The sequence below is a fragment of the Ceratotherium simum genome, chromosome 30 (genome assembly GCF_057802395.1).
Source record: "Ceratotherium simum simum isolate JZ-2026a chromosome 30, ASM5780239v1, whole genome shotgun sequence".
Taxonomy (NCBI): domain Eukaryota; kingdom Metazoa; phylum Chordata; class Mammalia; order Perissodactyla; family Rhinocerotidae; genus Ceratotherium; species Ceratotherium simum.
The window spans coordinates 32,380,885-32,401,606 of record NC_141929.1 but is presented as its reverse complement, the minus strand read 5'-3'; the positions used below and the strand labels follow the sequence as shown (position 1 = coordinate 32,401,606).

The following is a 20,722-nucleotide window of genomic DNA, read 5'->3' as shown; positions in this document are numbered from 1 at the left end:
TACTTTAAAGATTAGGCAACTGAGGCCCAGAAACTAGCTGCTAGAAACAGAGCTAGCATTTGAATCCAGATTTCCTAGCTCTTGGTTTCATGCTGGATGTGAAGACCCTCTAGCAAGTATGTGTCACTCCATTGGTCTTAAAGTTTGATTTGTCTGATTATCGTTGGTCCTTTCTAGCTAGTTCGGGAGCTCATCCTTTCTTGCCTGAGCTTCATGCTTGATTGAAAAGAAAAATCTTTCTTCTGTCAAAAATAAGTTGTTATTTTGCTTTTTATCGCACTGGTATGTTTCTTTAGTGGAGATAAAGGTGATATAATCAGTGGCATGAAATAAAGGCTTAGGAGCATATAAACTGTTTTCATAGTGGCTGCAACAATTGCTGCCAATCTTAGCTTGCTGTGGCTGATATTATATATGATGTTAACCTTGTCATTTGATTGTGGGCAGGGATATGTGACTTCTAGGATTTTTATGTTTTGTTTATGTGTTTTATGGTGTATGTGTACTTGGGAGTAAATGTATTTGGTACTGTATAAACTATTAAAAAAGAATTTTATTGTCCTTATTTAGATTTTGGTCTCATTTGATCAATTGGAGTGGCATATTTTTTGTCTTTGCATTTAACTCAGTTTTTGAGTTTTATCTTGTTATTATTAATTCAGTCTATAATTATTTGATCTGAAGAGCCTTTGTCCCCTCACAATCCAGCACTGTGATCTTTTATGATTCACTAGGATCTTTTCTAATAGACTAGTTTAATCAGTTTCATTCAGTTCTTGATTTAGTTATTTGAGGGGAGGTGTACTCTTTTACAGCCACCTTTCTCATGACTTTCTCTGCAACATATGGGCATCCCGGATTATCTCATTCCTGATAAGTAAGCCAACTTTTTGCCTGTTATCTTTGTTGACTTCCTATGGCAAGTACACACCAGCGACAAGTTTAGGCTTGTCAGTGTGATGGGCTTTATAGCTTGAAACCAGTAAGTGCCACTTCCTGTTTTACATTTCAGGAACTGAGTATATTTGAATATGAAACATCTTTACAGAGGGACCAAGAAAATTAGTTTGGTTATATCAATGCAAAATTTAATCTGTTAATTATCATGTGCCTTTCTGGCAAAAGAAAAATACTTTTTGCTCTTTAATTCATTTAAGTTGATTTGTTAAGTGTTTGCATCTATACAAAAAAAGAATTACTTATCCTGATATGCAGAGGTAAGTGGTAACTTTCTTTGGAGGAAAGGAGAGAGAAAAGCATGAAACAAAGCAGTGTGAGAATGTGTGTGTGTGTGTGTGTGTGTGTGTATGCATTTGTGTAGGCATTAAGTGTGAAAATATTGAGGTTTACAAATAATTCTTCAGATGTATGTTAGCTATTTAAATTGAATTCATCTGATGTTATAAGAATATAAAATTAATATGAAGCATACATATGCAGTGTTTAATGAAAAAAGGGATATGCTCAAAGTTGTAAAAAATCTAGAAATATTTCTTAATTTCTAAGAGTAATAAAACTGTTTCACTGCCTGTAAAAACTGCTTTCAATTTTAGACTTAACTAGCACTGCAGAAATGACATGTGTCTATAGGTTTAAGTTTGGGTTTCTTTTTCCTTTGTTACCAAGCATCAACAGTTTACTCCTGGGATATTAGCTCTAGAACTTAAGTATCTTTCGTGGTTGTCCTGTTGCATTAATTTGTATAAGCTTATATTAATATGTAGAAAAGTATTTAAAATGGTACCATTAGGAGTCCGATTATAGGTTCTGGTCTCTCTTTTTTTATTTCTTGTGAGGAATATTAGCCCTAAGCTAACATCCGTTGCCAATCCTCCTCTTTTTGCTGAGGAAGATTGGCCCTGGGCTGACATCCATGCCCATCTTGCTCTGCTTTATATGGGACGCCACCACAGCATGGCTTGACAAGCAGTACATCGGTCTGCGCCCGGGATCTGAACCTGCGAACCCCGGGCCGCCAAAGCTTAGTGTGTGAACTTAACTGCTATGCCACCGGGGCCGGCTCCTGGTTCTGGTCTTTTTAAAGTACATACATGAAAAAAATAATTATATGAATCATTTTCTCAGCTGTTACCATCTAAGTATTTCTACTAATTTTCTTGGCAGAAAAATATTTTCATACAAAACAATTTCTTACAGTTTGAGATAATTTATGAAGTTGTTTGTGTTCAGAATTTTCAAAGGAAAAACCAATGATGATAAAATTTTGGTCAGCTATTAGGCATTTAATAAATGCTTATTTAATGAATATTGGGTGAATGAATGGCATTTTTAGTAAAGTTTTGGCTTTCATTAAACTCTTAGAAATTTATTAAACTATAAGAGTAATATTTTGAAATGTAAATTTGCCAAAATACTTTATGTAGCTCTTGAGGCAGCTTTGTACAGTGTTGTATAATGTCATTTTAATTAAAGAAGAAATTATTTTTAAAATATTGTAAAGTTGATACAAATTTAACTCTATGACTCTTTATAATTCTGTAGGTAATTTCCCCATGATTAGTGATGATTTGGTCAATTCTTATCATCTTTTGCTGTGTGCTTTGGACTTAGTTTATGGAAATGCCCTTCAGTGTTCCAATCGTAAAGAACTTGTGAACCCTAATTTTAAAGGTAAGTTCGTAAATCAAAGATTATTGGACAAGTCACATTTTGACGTTATGTTTACTCTTGGGAGTTGTATACATAGTACAGGTTTCCTAGCATCAGAGAACATAAGTGTTTTGAAATGCTCCATCATCGTAGTTATCCAGAGTACTTACAACTAGGAGTTGAGCTCTCTGTAAAAATGTTCATGGAAAAAGCAATCGCAAATATCAGAAAGTTTAAAGTCTTAGATGACAACTTTAGAAGTTTCGGAAATATACACTCAGTAAGAAGAAGGAATTTAGAAACCCAGAGCAGCAAAGATGCCGTTAAAGCTGATTGTGTTTTTCTACATTATCAAGCTTCATGTCTGACACGTCCTAGGTCAAAATGGATTTGCTGAAAGAATCTTCATTTCAAATTTTTTCTACAGAAGAGTAGTAGTTATGATTCTAAAATAAGTAAAATGAACTTGTAGCTTTTAAACTAAAAGATGTATGGAAATGATAATTATTTTGGCGATGCATGTGGTAGGCTTTGAGGTATGTGATTTCTATGAATGAGGTACAGTAAGAGACCAAATTATGATTTACAAAGCAAATATTAAAAAGTATTTGTAGAGCTAGTATATAATGCTGCTGCTATTTGAATAATACCATGGTAGGATTCTGAGTGATTATCAATTTTGGGATGGTTATAATTAGCATTTCAGCTTGTCTGACTCAAGGGAGATGTTGAAAGTTAGTGGAGTTAGTTACTTCAGTTGCTCCTGGTTTGGTAAATTTAATGTTCTTCATATTCTGTCCTTTCTCTCATTTCCTTCCTAATTGCCTTTTATATTTCTATATAGTTGCTTCCCTTCATTTTCCCCTCTTTTATTTAAAAAAAATTTTTTTTCTTGCACTGAGTCGAGGGCAAGAATAAGCTATGAATTAATAGGATAAATACATCTAATATAATTAAATGAGGGCCGGCCCTGTGGCTTGGTGGTTGAGTGCGCGCGCTGCGATGCTGGTGGCCCGGGTTCGGATCCCGGGTGCGCATCGAGGCACCACACCCGGGCACCACTTCTCCGTTCATCCTGAGGCCGAGTCCCACATACAGCAACTAGAAGGATGTGCAGCTACGACACACAACTATCCACTGGGGCTTTGGGGGGAAAAATAAAAAAAAAATAAATAAAATCTTTATAATTAAATGAAAGCATATAAACAGCATATATTTTGAACAGTAATTTTTTTCAAAGTAGTATTTTTTATTTGAATGTAAGGCTTATTTGCAAAGTTATATTTTTGTGTGTTTTAGATCATATAGCAATACACTAAAATTATTTTTTAAATTTTTCTTTCTTTCTTTTTTTTTTTTTTGCTAAGGAAGACCAGCCCTGAGCTAATGTCCATTCCCAATCCTCCTCCTTTTTTTTTTCCCCCTTTTTCTCCCCAAAGCCCCAGTAGATAGTTGTATGTTATAGTTGCACATCCTGCTAGTTGCTGTATGTGGGATGCTGCCTCAGCATGGCCTGACAAGTGGTGCGCTGGTACGCGCCCGGGATCCGAACCCGGGCTGCCAGCAGTGGAGCGTGCACACCCAACCGCTAAGCCACGGGGCCGGCCCCTAAATTTTTCTTTTTTTAACCATCTCCAGATAGATAATTGAATAATTCAAATCCTTTGAGTAGTGATACACTTTACCTCTATTTGCTATTTTTGAGGTATATTTAAATAGAATCAAATTAGGCCCTGATATACTATTTCCTGTACGCTCATATGCTAACTCATATGCTGATTATACTCTTTATTACTTATATTTTAGTGTATCACAGTTTGGTTTATTGAATGCTACCTGATATCTCTGTTCTGTGATTCTATACATTATAGGCCTGTCTGAAGATTTTCATGCTAAGGATTCTAAACCTTCCTCTGACCCACCTTGTGTTATTGAGAAACTCTGTTCCTTACATGATGGCCTAGTTTTGGAAGCAAAGGGAATAAAGGAACATTTCTGGAAACCTTATATTAGGAAACTTTATGAAAAAAAGGTTTGTAAGTAGTAAAGGAGTAATGTGAAAATATTCTCTGGGAAAAAATTTTATTAATATGATGACTTAAGAATCTTTTCTTTCATCATAGCTCCTGAAGGGAAAAGAAGAAAATCTTACTGGGTTTTTAGAACCTGGGAACTTTGGAGAGAGTTTGTGAGTATTTCTGTTATAATACCATTTTAATATTTTAAATTGTATACTTAGGAAACTTCAGAGTTTAGTGTTTTTATTGTTTGTACCGTGGAAATTTAGAATATGTTTTGTGAGAGAATATATGGAGGCAATAAAAAATTCTATCAACTATTAATCTAAGCACATGTTTTTAAATTTATTGAAAAACGTATGGCTGTTCTTTAAAGCTTTAATAGTTAAACTTTTGGATCATAATTTTTGAAATAAATTCTTTTGGAACTATGCAGGAGAAAAATGATGATATGGAAGTACTGAGGTCCTCAGTGGTGCCTTGAGCAGCTAGGAAAGATAATTTAGCTTCTCACCAGAAGCTGCACCTACCAGGCAGATTGGTACAGGGTACCCACCCCAAAACACTGTCAGCAAAATAGACTTACTGTCTGATGGATGAGCGTAGTGTAGCAAGCTTGCATTTTATACTCCTCAGTTTTTATAATTAACAATGATCCCACTAAAATTTAACTTGCACAAAATTATTAGAACTTTTAGTAAACAAAAAAATGAAATAATTAAGTGGCCTAAAACATTAACTGAAATGGCAGTTCTGTGAATGTACTTTTTGCCTTTTTTTGTTTCCTATAGTAAAGCCATCAATAAGGCCTATGAGGAGTATGTTTTATCTGTTGGGAATTTAGATGAACGGATATTTCTTGGAGATGATGCTGAAGAAGAAATTGGGACTCTTTCAAGGTATCTGAATACTGGTTCAGGAACAGAGACTGCTGAAAGAGTGCAGATGAAAAACATCTTGCAGCAACACTTTGACAAGGTAAGTTGAGCCATGCCAGAAGAGTAGAAATATAGGAGCAGACATGCCAGAGGTTCTGTTTTATTTTGGTAATTGTGTGTGTATGTGTTTTACTTACTTCCAAGACAAAAAAGAAAATTTCTGTCTTACTTAAGCTTAATTGAAAAAGTTATCTCTATGTTTACTGATTTAATTTTTCTTAACATCAACGTTCAAAGTTTTTGGTTAGATCTGAGAAAAAGAGAATTTAATATAAATTTAAATGAATGTATCATGCTGATAATTTTTGGTTTTGAAAAGATGGGCCAATAATATACAGCCTTTACATACTGAACATAATAGGCATTCAGAAAATGTTGATTGACCTGGACTGGTGCCTTCCTCTAAGAGACTAGAAAAACTGAGAATCTGTAGTTTTTAAGAAAATTCTGTTAAACTGAGTTTCAGGATCATGTGGTGTTATGTCATGCAGACACTTAACGATGATGGAGACTAAGAGTTTTCCTACAGTTGTGTGGTGTTCACAGAAAATATACAACTTCTGACAAGTGCCTCCAGAGGCTGTGTGGATAATTCCAAGGGGTAACTCACCTGTAAGACCAGACTTAAGACTAGTTTACTTATTCATTCAACAGATATTCTAAAGGTATTCTACATGCCAGATTGTGTCCTGGACACTGGGGATACATCAGTGAACAAAACAGCGACAAATATCCTGTTTTATATTCTAGTGTTGGGAGATGGACGATAGATAACCAAACAAGTAAATATATAGTATATCAGATGATGATAGTTGAAGAAAAATAGAGTAGAGTAATCGTAAAAAGTTTTGGGGAGAAGGGAGAATGGATGGGCCTTGGGCTCTTGTAGATAGAGTGGTTGCGAAAGGCGTCTGAGGAGGTAATATTAACAGACACCTGAAGTAAGTGAGGAAGCAAGTCATGTGAATAGCTGGGATGTGTATTTGAAGCCAAGAGAACAGCAAGTGCAAAGCCACGAGGTGGGAACGTGATTGGTGAGAACGTCAGTGCAGTAGGAATAGAGTGAGTAAGGGAAAGAGTGGTGAAGAAGTGAGGGGCGGGGGACAAAAGGGAGAGGCAGACCATATAGGGCTTTGGAAGCCACGGTAAGGATTTTTGCTTTTGCTCTGATTGAGAGCAAAGGCTCTTGGGAAAGTGTTATGGAGAACAGGGACTGACTGATTTATATTTTTAAACGTTTTCTGGGCAGGTGAGACGGGGATGAGAGTGGAAGTAGGGAATTAAGAGGCTATTGCAATGATTCTGGTGACACTTCATGGTGGCTTAGATCAGAGAAATGGTTGTATTTGGGCTGTATGTTGGAGATAGCACCCACAGGATAGACCAATGATTTGGATCTAGACTGTGAGAGAAAGAAAATAGTGATGGTTCCGGTTGGGTAAATGGTATAAAAGCTCAAGTTCTTACAAATGCCTATAAGGTCTTCAGGGATCTAGCCCTGCTGCCTCTCTGAATTCATCTTGTACCACTTCCCTCCTCACCCATTCCGTTCATGCCCCATTAACCTCCTTTTTTGTTCTTCAGATGTCAAGCATACCCCCAACCCAAAGCTTTTGCCCTTTCTGTTTCCTCTGCTTAGAACATGTCTTCACAATATTCATGTAGTTTACTTCCTCACTTTATTCACGTCTCTGATAACCTGACTACTGTATAAAATAATAACCACTAATATCCTCCCCAATCCCCAGGACTTCCTTTCCCTCTTATTCTGTGATTAGTGTTCCTCTAGGTATTTATCACTGTTTGACGGGAGGTAGGTAGGTAGGGAGATAGAGAGAGAGAGATAGATAAATAGATAGATAGATAGATAGAAAAAAAGAAAGTATTATTATCCTTCTCCCTGCATTAGAATATGTTTCACAAGGGCTGTGACCAGTGCTGTACTCAGTGCTTGGCACACTGTAGGCATTCCATGAATATTTACTATTGACATTTATTGAGGGGGAAGAATAAGTCTGGGAGAAAAAAATCAAGAGTTGAGGTTATGATCATGTTCAGTTTGAGGTGTCTTTTTAGGCATCCTAGTAGAGAAGTTGAGTAGTAGTTGAGATATATAAGACTGGAGTTCACAGCAGAGGTTAGGGCTACGTATATATATTCTGGAGTCATCAGGATACGGATCGCTTTTAAAGCCACAGAATGAAGAGATTACCTAGCGGTTTGAGTTGATAGAGAATAAAAGAGATCTAAGGACAGAGTGCTGGGGCACTCCAAAATTTAGAAGTCTTTACTTGGAGAATAAACACCCTAATATTTTTAAAATATTAACTTAATATTTATGCCTAAGGTAAAGAAAGACTCCTTTTGATCAGAATGCACAGGAAGCTTTAAGCTAAAAACTTGAACAGTGCTGCTTAGAAGCCCCATGTTGACTTGGAGGACTGTGGGCAGGAAGAAGTTTGTGGGTGTCATACCTTGTTTCCTCTGTGGAAGCTCTGCTGCCTGTGGCCAATGTGGTGAGATGCTCTGGCTGCTGTTGCTTCTCCTGCAAAAGTATAAGGTGTTTTTCCCTCCCAGCAAGGGACTGGTTCATATACAGGGAAGAATCTGGCTGCAAGAAAAGGTGTCGAGGGCAGAGAGCAACCTTCTGAATGTAGTTAATCTACCCAGATCATCTTATTGACCTAAAAAAAAATTATAGAATTAATTTCTGTGAAACAAAGTGGAAATCTTGATTCTACTCCTATGTCACAGAGAAAGCATATAGATTTCTTTCTTTTATGGTGAATTTCTTTGCTTTTCTGTATCTCATGAAACTTGAATAGTTTGTTCTGTTGCCAGCTGAAAATTTTGCTAGGTATTTTTACAGCTATTTCTAGAATAAGTACATTTAATACATAGGGAAATATAGTGTATCTTGAATATTAAAAAACACTCTTAAGCGATCTTAACCTTTCAGAATTTGTTGGAAAAATTAGAAAAGATGTTTTATTAGCATATGTATTTATGCTTAAATTCTTAGACATTGTCGTATCATTTTCATGTTTATATTCAAGAGTATCGACTTAAACTTATTTCTCTGAAGATTTATGTGCTTTAGGGGGAGAAAACTGTGATAGATTCTAGTAACTAAAGGTAAAGGAGGGGCAAGAAGACTGAACGCAGCTATTCTGCTTTAGGTTGTTTTCTACATCAGCTTGTATTCTGCCTCTAGAAATGTTTGTTTTATCCTCTGTCTCTGAAGCATATTTGATCATTTAGATGGGCTTTTGTTAAATCATGGATTTCATTTGGGCAAGATTTAATTCACAGCTGTCTTTTGTCAATCTTTGAGTATTTACAAAAATAGCGTTAGATGGGAGCTGTGAAATTCTGTTTCTCAGAGATATTCTTAATTTTTTAATGCTTATTTTTGCCTTCAAGCTTAAATTTTGAAGGAGGGATAATAGGGAAATATGCCTTATCTTAAAGATTAACTTTTAAGAGACAAACTTTTTAGTTGGCTAAAATACAAATTGCCCTTTCACACATCTTTACATGGATAGTGGTGGCTCTTAGTGGTGTTATGTTTAAATTCCAAAAATGGTGATATTTAAATCACTAAATTTATCAATAATGTAAAGATAAAGTCTGATTGGCTTGAATTCCCATTTGTGAAGTAATTGAAAGTCTTTCTGACCTAAAATAATGTTCTTTCTTTCCCCCCTTTAGTCTAAAGCACTTAGAATCTCCACACCACTTACTGGTGTGAGGTACATTAAGGACAACAGCCCTTGTGTGACCCCAGTTTCTACAGCTACCCATAGCTTGAGTCGTCTTCACACCATGCTAACAGGCCTCAGGAATGCACCAAGTGAGAAATTGGAACAGATTCTAAGGTTAGTTTGAGCCCTTCTTAGCTTCTAAGATTTAGTTGTTGACCATTTTCCAATTTTCTGTTTTAATTTTTCACTATTAGTGCCTTAATTCACCCATTAATAATTTTATATCAGTAGCATGCTCAATCCTGTTGTTAGTCTGGAGAAGACATAGCAATATAAGATGTGTGAAGAGATGATCATTTTTCCTCAGTATCTTAGTCTGTTGGGGCTGCTATAACAGAATACCATAGACTGGGTGGCTTATAAACAACAGAAATTAATTTCTCACAGTTCTAGAGGCTGGAAGTCCGAGATCAAGGTGTCAATAGATACAGTGTCTGATGAAGCCTCTGTCCTGGTTCATAGACAGCGGTTTTTTTGCTGTGTCCTCACATGGCTGGAGGAGGCAAGGGAGCTCTCTAGGGTTTCGTTTATAAGGACACTAATCTCATTCATGAGGGCTCCATCATTATGACCTAATCACCTCCCAAATGCCTCACCTCCAGACACCATCACATTGGAGATTAGGTTTCAACATATGAATTTGGGAGGCGGGGCACAAACATTCAGTCCATAGCACTCAAGTTTCTTTAATATAGTACAGGAGACAGTAACTAACAACACCAGAGACTGTAGAATAAACCACCAATCTATCTATTACCAGCTGTTCTATCTTAAGATTTCAAGGAAAGAGGGGATCATTAAAGATGGGAGTTGTCAGGGCCGCCCCGTGGCTTAGTGGTTAAGTGCACGTGCTCTGCTGCTGGTGCCCTGGGTTCGGATCCCGGGTGCGCACCGACGCACCACTTCTCCGGCCATGCTGAGGCAGCGTCCCACATACAGCAACTAGAAGGACGTGCAACTATGACATACAACTATCTACTGGGGCTTTGGGGAAAAACAAAAGGAGGAAGATTGGCAATAGATGTTAGCTCAGAGCTGGTCTTCCTCAGCAAAGAGAGGAGGATTAGCACGGATGTTAGCTCAGGGCTGGTCTTCCTCACAAAAAAAAAAAAAAAAAAAGATGGGAGTTGTCAAAGGACTTCATGAAGAGGATTGGACCTGAGCGAATTTCTGAAGGGTGGGTCAGATTTGAAAAGATAGAGAGTTATATTCATAACCGGTGTAAAACCACTATAACTTTTGTAACTCTGTAAAACACCTTAGCCTGAAAAGGAAGTTAACTGCCTTTAGTTCCTTTGATCTGCCTGAGACTGGTAGGAATATCAGTGAGCTTTAGTGAAAAGCACAATAGACTGAATCTCATTACCTGTGCATAATTTTTAGCAAATTTACTTGATAAAATTACCTCCAAGGCCCCTCCTAGTCCTAAAAGTTTATTTGATGACATAGGCCCTTATAGGAGCCCATTTTATTTCTAGTGATATGGTATAAGAAGGCCCAAATACACATATTAGTAATTTCCCACTCATAGCTAGACTCATTAAATACCAAGGCTGACTGATTTTCCTTTACATTTTCATGGAGTCTACTTTATGCATAAACTTGGTTGTGATTAACACCCAACAGGCTGTGTCTGTATGGCCTCTTCCTAAGTAATGTTTCTCAGATGGACATAGTTTCCTAGAATACCTAGTTTAAACTAGAAATCCTAGTTTACCTAGAATTCAGAAGCATTTTATAAATACATTGTAGAAGCCCGTCTTCATCTCTACATCTTCCAGATCTCTGTATAGTCTCTAACTGGGCACAGCGGCTTCTTTAATCTTAAATACCGTTAGTGGGGTTAAATATTACCAGTAGATTCTAGATAAAACCAAAGGGTCCTGTTTCTTTGTAAAAAAAGGGCCTATATGTGTGTTCATAAATAAAATTCTGCTTTCCTATGATATTCAGTAGCAATCCCTAGCAGGATTATAACTAATTTTTACTTTCTTTACAATTTTCTAAACTTATTACATTTTTACAATGAATATGTGTATTTATGATCAAGATAAAAACATAGTTGTTACAAAAGCCCACATGGAGACACTTCGTATAATAATGCTTCTGCATTGAACATACATTGCCTTTCTAGTAAAAAAAAAAAAAAAGTCAGTGAAAATAAACCTTGTTTTGGAAGGAAAAATGTAGCATGCCAGTAATGGTCTATGTGAGTCTGTAGTATAGATTATAGACCCCTTTGTTCTGTTTCCTTCCAGGAGTTCTTAATGGGAGTTGCACTGCCCTCTGGGGACACAGTTGAGGGCAGTTTTGTTTGTCATCAGTGACTGCAGATGTCTAGGGTAGGTGGGGGCCAGGGACAGACATCAAATCTGGGGTACTGGTCAAGGTTGCTGAATTTACTGGAGTTAAAGGTACAGCTCCACACAAATATTTTTTTCACTCAAAATGGTAATACCAACACCCTTGATAAGGAAGTATGGGATCTCTTGGATTAATTTGGAAAGTGTATAGTTTCTGTTCAAAGTATTTTATATTTACAGGTTAGTCAAATTACAGAGTTGTAATAGTTTATCACTTTGTGACTTGGCAAGACCTTTATAATTTTATTTATTTATTTTTTCCCCCCAAAGCCCCAGTAGATAGTTGTATGTCATAGTTGCACATCCTTCTAGTTGCTGTATGTGGGATGCGGCCTCAGCATGGCCGGAGAAGCGGTGCATCGGTGCGCGCCGGGGATCCGAACCCGGGCCACCAGTAGCGGAGCGGGCGCACCTAACTGCTAAGCCACGGGGCCGGCCCAAGACCTTTAAATTAAATAATTTATTATTACTTTTTAGGACATGTTCCAGAGATCCAACCCAGGCTATTGCCAACAGATTGAAAGAAATGTATGAAATATATTCTCAGCATTCCCAGCCAGATGAGGATTTCAATAATTGTGCTAAAGGTAAGACAATATTGTCTGTATTGTTCTCATCTTTGAAGTTAACTACATGGGGTCTTTTCTTGGTAACTGAGTCAGAAATATGAAGAAAAGATTTATGACTTTAGACTGAGGGCTAGAATATGCATGTCCAATTTTTTTGTCAACCAAGTGATTTCTGGGCCCTTCTCAGTAACAGAGAAATTTTAGACTGATACCTTTTTTTATGTTGGACTTAAGGTACTTTTTTGTTTGCAAAATCTTTAGTTTTCATTTGTAGACTAGGTATTAAATATAGAAGTACAGTGATTCTTCAAAATATTAAGAACAAAGACAAAAGAAATAGCTATTACATGCCCAGACCTGTCCTAGGAGTTGTTTGATGTTGTGAATCAGAACCAAGTATGAGTGGAATAGTAAACCAATTATATACCTCTTCGCCTAGAGCTGCTCTGTTCAAACATACAAAACAAAGGTGTGGATCTTAATGGAATGCTGTAATATTTTTTATGCACAATTTTAAATTCACAATTTTAGAAAAATCTTAAGTGTTAACCATGAAGAAAATTAAGGAATTTTAGGGATGACTAGAACAGCAACTATAGGAAGTGCATATATATGAAGTGTTGAGTTGTTTTGTAAATTTTATTTTGTAGGCAGGGGATGGGATGGACCTTCATTGTCCACAATATTTATTTTCTTTGCATGTGATTTTTGTGTTTTATTATTTATGCAGAAATTGCCAGCAAACATTTTCGTTTTGCAGAGATGCTTTACTATAAAGTATTAGAATCTGTTATCGAGCAGGAACAGAAGAGACTGGGAGACATGGATTTATCTGTGAGTAAATAACCAATGTATTGATTAGCACAATAAAATGTAGTTTCCTTTTGGCCCTTCTCAGCCAAAAAAAAGCCATTATTGAAGAAATAATATATGGCTTTAAGGGAATCAGATTGGCACCTAAGGAAACTTCTGTTCTGAGTCCTCACTTAGTGTTTCTCGTCACAGCAGGCCATGTAATATTAGTTACAATTTCTGTGGATAGTAAGACTCTGTAGTCAGGGATTAAAACATTCAGACTTAGCCTTAATTGAGTTTTTAAATAACATAGAGTTTGTATTCAAGCCGTATATAGCAAGAATAAATTGAGTATTGACTAGATAGGACTTGAACATAAATATTCAACCATTCCTCTTTGGCTAAGATAATTATTTTTCCTAGATTTTACTAGTTAAGGAATGTAAATTGATTTTTAAACAAGTGATGTTTACTTTTAATGACATCAATAAAAATAATTTTTTTAAAAACTAATTTTTTAAATAGTGTTTTAAAGAAAATTATAAAATTGATGAATAATTGTTCTAATTCCTTGTAACTATTTACATTTCTTTTTTTATACATAAAAATATGGCTGTAGGAATTTAAAAGGCTGTTTTATGACAAATTTTTTTATTTTGAAACATATACAGAAGGGTGTATAAAACATAGCTACAGTTTAGGGTCGATAAGTGGATACCTGTATACTTACCTAAGAAACTTATTTAAAAAAATTTTTTTTATTGTGGTAAAATATACATAACATAAAATTTACCATTTTTAAGTACACAGTTCAATGGCATTAAGTACATTCAGAATGTTGTGCAACCCTCACCACTAGCCATCTTCAGAACTTTTTCATCATCCCAAACTGAAAGTCTATACCCATTAAACAGTGACTTCCCATTCATTCCTCCAGCCGCTGGTAACCTCTATTCTGCTTTCTGTCTCTCTGAATTTACCTATTCTAGATACCTCATATAATCATACAATGTTTGTTTTGTGTCTGGCTTATTTCACTTAGCATAATGTTTTCAAGGTTCATCTATGTTGTAGCATGTATCAGAATTTCATTCCTTTTTAAGGCTGAACAGTATTCATTATATGTATCACATATATATGTGAATATACCGCATTTTGTTTATTCATTCATCTGTTGATGGACATTTGAGTTTCCACCTTTTGGCTATTGTGAATAATGCTGTTATGAACATCAGTGTACAAGTATCTGTTTGAGTCCCTGCTTTCAATTATTTTTGGTATATACCTAGAAGTGGGATTGGTGGATCATATGTTAATTTTATGTTTAACTTTTTGGGGAACTGCCATACAGTTTTCCACAGTAGCTGCACCCTTTTACATTCCCATTCACAATGCAAAAGGGTTCCAGTTTCTCCACATCCTTGTAATACTTGTTATTTTCCATTTTTTTTAGAAAATACTCATCCTAATCGGTGCGAAGTGGTATCTCATGGTGCTTTTGATTTGCATTTCCCTAATGACTAGTGATGCTGAGCATCTTTTCATATGCTTGTTGGCCCTTTGTATATCTTCTTTGGAGAAATGTCTGTTCAAGTCCTTTGCCCAGTTTTGAATTAGGTCATTTGCTTTTTTGTCATTGAGTTGTAGGAGTTCTTTATATATTCTGGATATTAATCCCTTATCAGATATATGATTTGCAAATATTTTCTCGCATTCTCTGGGTTGTCTTTTCACTTTGTTTTAGTGTCTTTTGATACACAAAAGTTTTTAATTTTGATGAAGTCCAATTTATCTATTTTTTCTCATTGGCTATGCTCTTGTTGTCTGAGTAACTTTTTAATTCAAACATAATAAATGTTTATGTACAATTTTAGAAAATTAATAAGCAAAAAAAAAAAAAAGATGAAAATCATCTGTGATTATGTCACCCTGAGATAAGCATGTTGACTTTTGGTCCACGACCATCTAGCCAGTCACCTGCCTTCCTTCCAGCTCTCTTTTTATGACAGTGGCCTCTTACTGTAAATACTGTTTTATAACATCTTTCCATATCATTATACTGGTAAGCATCAGTGTATTTTGGTTAGGGATGTAATCTTTTTCATTATCTATATTTTACAGTGTGTAAGATTTTTGAAAGTTCTTATACACTCCTTTAATATATGTTTTTTGCTAAAAAATGGGCTTATTTATAAAGTTAAGAAAAGTTTTGTAAGAAAATAAGCATATACTTCTCACTAACTCAGAAAATAAGACTTTCTCAGAAAATAAGGTATTTTTATTTAACTTGACTGGGTATGAAATGTCTTAGAGTAGACTGATGTTTCTAAACGTTAATAACTTTGTTTTTTATAGGGCATTCTGGAACAAGATGCATTCCATAGATCACTTTTGGCCTGCTGCCTTGAGGTTGTCACTTTTTCTTATAAGCCTCCTGGGAATTTTCCATTTATTACTGAAATATTCGATGTGCCACTTTATCATTTTTATAAGGTATTTTTAAAAATCTGATACTGATACGGAAATTGTAGACGAGACTCAACTTCCTGTTGTTACCCATCTAGTTCATTTTAATATCTAAGTACATTTCTTCTATATTTAATTACATATTTAATAATTTCTATTCTGTTGGGAAGCAGAGAAGAAATAGGAGAGTTAAGAACTATATAAATTCTTTTAATTTACTATAAAGACCTATTTTGGGTAAAAGCTTCATTGGATTCCTCCTTTTATCTAATAAAGGCTTTTAGAATATTTTCATTTTATGAGCTAAGAAGGCTTTAAAAAAGGAGCAAACATATCACTGACTCATCTTGTATAGTAACTTTCTTATTTTATGGAAATTAAAGTGTCTTTCAGAAAAAAATGTTTTTTTCACATGTTATATACAGGCACAGAGTTACAGCGTTGGTTTGGTAGTTGTTTCCTTCTTGATATTAATTTAGCATATGAATTTATCTTAATTCTCTCATATGGGAGTCAAAACTAATTTTTTTTTTTTTTTTGTGAGGAAGATCCGCCCTGAGCTAACAGCTGATGCCAGTCCTCCTCTTTTTTGCCGAGGAAGATTGGCCCTGGGCTAACATCCGTGCCCATCTTCCTCTACTTTATATGGGATGCCGCCACAGCATGGCTTGACAAGCGGTGCGTCAGTGCACTCCCAGGATCCGAACCTGTGAACCCCGGGCTGCGAAAGCGGAACATGCGCACTTAACCTCTATGCCACTGGGCTGCCCCAAAACTAATTTTTATAGTGGCATAGATTGAATGTTTAGAGGTTTTAAATATGAAATTTTAAGTGTAATATTTTTCAATCTAATTAGACAAGGCATGTTTTTTCATTTAAAATTTTTTGAAATATATCACTATATAAAAGATTTTATATAATTTTATATACAGTTTATTTTTTTTTATAATTTTTTTTATTTTATTTATTTATTTTTTCCCCCAAATCCCCAGTAGATAGTTGTATGTCATAGTTGCACATCCTTCTAGTTGCTGTATGTGGGACGCGGCCTCAAGCATGGCCGGAGAAGCGGTGCGTCGATGCACGCCTGGGATCCGAACCCGGGCCGCCAGCAGCGGAGCGCGCGCACTTAACCGCTAAGCCATGGGGCCGGCCCATATATACAGTTTAAATAATTATTTATAAAGACAGTGAAAGGAAAAGCAGCTATTTCAAAATATTACTATTCTTTAAACTGGTAATTTTTGATAAATTGACTTTGTTGTATCTATAAATTTGTAAAAAAAATTTAAATTTACTCATTTTCCTTTCACACTTAATAAACAATTTTTTTTGAAAAAATTATTATTAAACAAACCAGGGCATTTTTCTTTATTACAGGTGATAGAAGTATTCATTAGAGCAGAAGATGGCCTTTGTAGAGAGGTGGTAAAACACCTTAATCAGATTGAAGAACAGATCTTGGATCATTTGGCATGGAAACCAGAGTCTCCACTCTGGGACAGGATTAGAGACAATGAAAACAGAGTTCCTACATGTGAAGAGGTTTGTGAGAATATCTTAACATCTTTCTATAACAAAAGTACATCAATATCTAGTCTGTTCATAATCCTCTTCCACAGAGAGCAGTTAAACTTAGTGTCTTCCTTATGGAGGGGTAGGAGAGTGACAGCTGGTTTTTTTTGTGTTTTTTTTTAATAATTTTATTTATTTATTTATTTTTTCCTCAAAAGCCCCAGTAGATAGTTGTATGTCATAGTTGCACATCCCTCTAGCTGCCGTATGTGGGACGCGGCCTCAGCATGGCTGGAGAAGTGGTACATCAGCGCGCGCCCGGGATCCGAACCCGGGCCGCCAGCAGTGGAGTGCGCGCACTTAACCGCTAAGCCACCGGGCCGGCCCACAGCTGGGTTTTTTAATATGGTACAATCACCCTTATATCTAAGAGGAAAAAAGAGTCAGAAATAATTTGTGATTGCCCTAAGGTTTCAGTGACACAATAAGAATTCAGTGCTCTGTCTTGATTTCCTTATCAAGTTTCTGTACCTTAGAATGGTTGATATTATAATTCTCCAAATCAGTAATGAAGGTTGATTCATATTTAGTATCCAATTATTAGGTTTTGAATTTTTTAAGCCTGCTAGAATTTTTTTTAACTTTAGTATAAAAGTGGAAAAGACAGCTGATTTATTTAGGTTGAATAACTGATGAGGCAAGATAGTTTTCTTTTGCCTTATATTATTATTGTATTTCTAATTAAAATGCTCTTTTGAATAATGGCATTCTGTGTAAACAATTCTTTATAGGTCATGCCACCTCAGAACCTGGAAAGAGCAGACGAAATTTGTATTGCTAGCTCCCCTTTGACTCCCAGAAGGGTGAGTGAAGTTCGTGCTGATACTGGAGGACTTGGAAGAAGTAAGTTTAAAATACTAGGGGGACTATTTGGAGGCCTAATATCTGGGGATTTAAATTCCATCTAAAACAATAGGTGAAGTTAATAGGGTGTATATAGAAAAAGTATTCTGTGCATTATAGTGTCAAATAGATCACTTAAAAGTAATGCTTTCAAAGAATATTTAAGAACACAGGAAAATGTATGATATAATAAGTGTCTTTAAAAAAGAGAATGCTATATATTAATATGATTCCTATATTTTAAGTGTATTTTTATCTATAAACATACAAAAGAGCTGAAAAACCAAACTGTTAAGAATGATTATTGTTTGTTGATAGAATTCCAGGTGATTTCTGTAAATTTTTTAAGATGAATATGAATTACTTTTAAAATCAGAAGAAACAGAAAAGCTTCTTCAAGATAGAGCTGTATCATCCAATCAGGCACAGACAAGCCAGTGAGCTAAGAGGTCTGCATGACCTGAGCTTGTTCAGCTGTGACTCTGGTCAGTTGAGCTGTGCTGCCCTGATTAATGTAACAGCAGTGCTGCCTCCAGAAGTGCACAAATGGGAAGTTTCGCTGTTGATCTGATTGCATTTTAGACAGCTCTTTATAACATCGGCCAGGGGCAAGGTTTAAGTTTACATATTTGAGATAAAACTACTTTTTAAAAAGCAATTCTGTAAATCCAGAAAGTTCTAAATCTTTGGATGCCATTAGAAGAATATTCTTGTTTCTAGATCAACTTTTTAATATAATTGATAAGCAGTGGCTATAGGAGAAAGATCAGTTTTAAAATCAGGAATCATGGGCCGGCCCAGTGGCGCAAGCAGTTAAGTGCGTGCGCTCCACTGCGGCGGCCCGGGGTTTGCCGGTTCGGATCCTGGGCACGCACCACTTGTTAAGCCATGCTGTGGCGGCGTCCCATATAAAGTGGAGGAAGATGGGCACAGATGTTAGCCCAGGGCCAGTCTTTCTCAGCAAAAAGAGGAGAATTGGCATCGGATGTTAGCTCAGGGCTAATCTTCCTCACACACACACAAAAAAAAACAAAAACAAAATCAGGAATCACTGTCAGTGCATACTCAATAAATATAGATGATCTATATGAAAACTTCCTCATTTTTGAAAAAGGAGTCATAATGACTTAATTATTTTTCTGCATATTATCCACTCAGATCCATAGATCGGACAGCTGGTCTTTCTTAGTCCTATTTCTGTAGTTTTTCCTTCCCTAACCTATGGATTAGGACTTGACTTAAACTTTGTTTTCTTTGTACTTATCACTTCTCCATTTTCATGAGGTCTCTTAATACTTTAGAAGATAATGATCATAATGCGTGTGTGACTCTGCAGCTTTGTTCCAAATATAAATCCAGTAAGTTTATTTGCTTTTGTATCATCAGGAAATTGAAATGTTAAGCCACAGTGTATCAGTACTACTCCTGTCAATCCTCTTATGACCTCCCTACATATATTTAAAAAAGTTAAAAACCCACTGATGTGTAGTTTTTACAGCTGGACATGGAAGAGGGAAAGGAATGCTTACTTCTTAAAAATTCAGACATCGGTGTGGATACTTAAAAATAGACTAAACCATAATGGTTAATAGAGTTTTTATTTGGGATAATGAAAAAGTTTTGGAAAGAGATAGTGGTCACAGTTGCACAACACTGTGAATGTAATTAATGCCACTGAATTGTACACTTAAAAATGGTTAAAATGGCAAATTATATGTTATATATATTTATCACCATTTAAAAAAATTAATAAGGTAATATGCCAGAAACCATTGAATTGTACAATTTAAATGGGTCATATGTATGTGAATTATATCTCCATAAAGTGGTTTAAAAAAATAATAAACTAAGCTTAATGGAATCTAAGACATGTATGTCCATTCTTGCTGAAGAACATTATTGAGTTTCAGTAGTTTTCTATATATAGAAAAAGACAAAGATGAAAATTCATAAAACTGGCAAGAAATGCTTCCAGATGATACCATAGTAATATCAAGTCCATCAAGTCCTCGTATCAAGTAATGGCTTTACAGTGAAATCACATCTTACGTGGGTGTTAGGTAGAAATTGAATATGGTTGAAAATATCATAGAAAAATAGATTAATTCTTTAAATTGCCCCTGAATCATTAATGCCCTGTGGTAGTGGAGGGCATCGTCTAGTTTAGCAGAAGGTGGAGTGAAGAAGGGAGCACTGCAAGACAAGTAGAGAAAAATTTCTTTCTTTAAATTTTGCTCTTAATAGTGTTCAGTTGAATTTTCATTAGTTGAATGTAGGTATGATGTAACTCCTGTAATTTTTGTTTGCTTTTTAAATTATGAAGTATTTCAAACACTATAACTAGTTTTGAAAAGAACAGTTTGGATGGAAATTAGATCTCAGTCTCTTTGAGTTAAACTGTTTGATTTTTTTTGACCCTAGGCATAACATCTCCAACCACATTATATGATAGGTACAGCTCCCCAACAGCCAGCTCTACCAGAAGGCGGCTATTTGTTGAGAATGATAGCCCCTCTGATGGAGGCACACCTGGCCGCATTCCCCCACAGCCCCTAGTCAATGCTGTCCCTGTGCAGAATGTACCTGGGGAGGCTGTTTCTGTCACACCAGTTCCTGGACAGACTTTGGTCACCATGGCAACAGCCACTGTCACAGCCAACAATGGACAAACTGTGACCATTCCTGTACAAGGTAAGGAAAGCAGAGATGAGTGTTTGAGTTCTTTCTCTGTGGCATTTATTGGCAAGTTACCTGAGATTTGGCTGGAATGACAGTATGAG

The 20,722-nt window shown here is 35.9% G+C and overlaps 1 protein-coding gene across 2 annotated transcripts in view; it reads left to right on the top strand.

Moving 5' to 3' along the window:
- The window catches only part of RBL2 (RB transcriptional corepressor like 2), a 52,007-nt gene that overhangs the window by 9,885 nt on the left and 21,400 nt on the right, over window positions 1–20,722 (top strand). Inside the window, exons 5-15 of one of the 2 annotated variants that reach the window (XM_087420253.1) lie at window positions 2,503–2,631; window positions 4,482–4,642; window positions 4,734–4,798; window positions 5,420–5,606; window positions 9,278–9,444; window positions 12,171–12,280; window positions 12,993–13,096; window positions 15,413–15,466; window positions 16,905–17,069; window positions 17,831–17,942; window positions 20,364–20,633. In XM_087420253.1, the coding sequence (XP_087276379.1) occupies window positions 2,503–2,631; window positions 4,482–4,642; window positions 4,734–4,798; window positions 5,420–5,606; window positions 9,278–9,444; window positions 12,171–12,280; window positions 12,993–13,096; window positions 15,413–15,466; window positions 16,905–17,069; window positions 17,831–17,942; window positions 20,364–20,633 (1,524 nt within the window). Of the gene's footprint in view, window positions 1–2,502; window positions 2,632–4,481; window positions 4,643–4,733; window positions 4,799–5,419; window positions 5,607–9,277; window positions 9,445–12,170; window positions 12,281–12,992; window positions 13,097–15,412; window positions 15,551–16,904; window positions 17,070–17,830; window positions 17,943–20,363; window positions 20,634–20,722 lie in introns of both variants that reach the window. The other variant, XM_014788392.2, reaches the window with a different exon arrangement.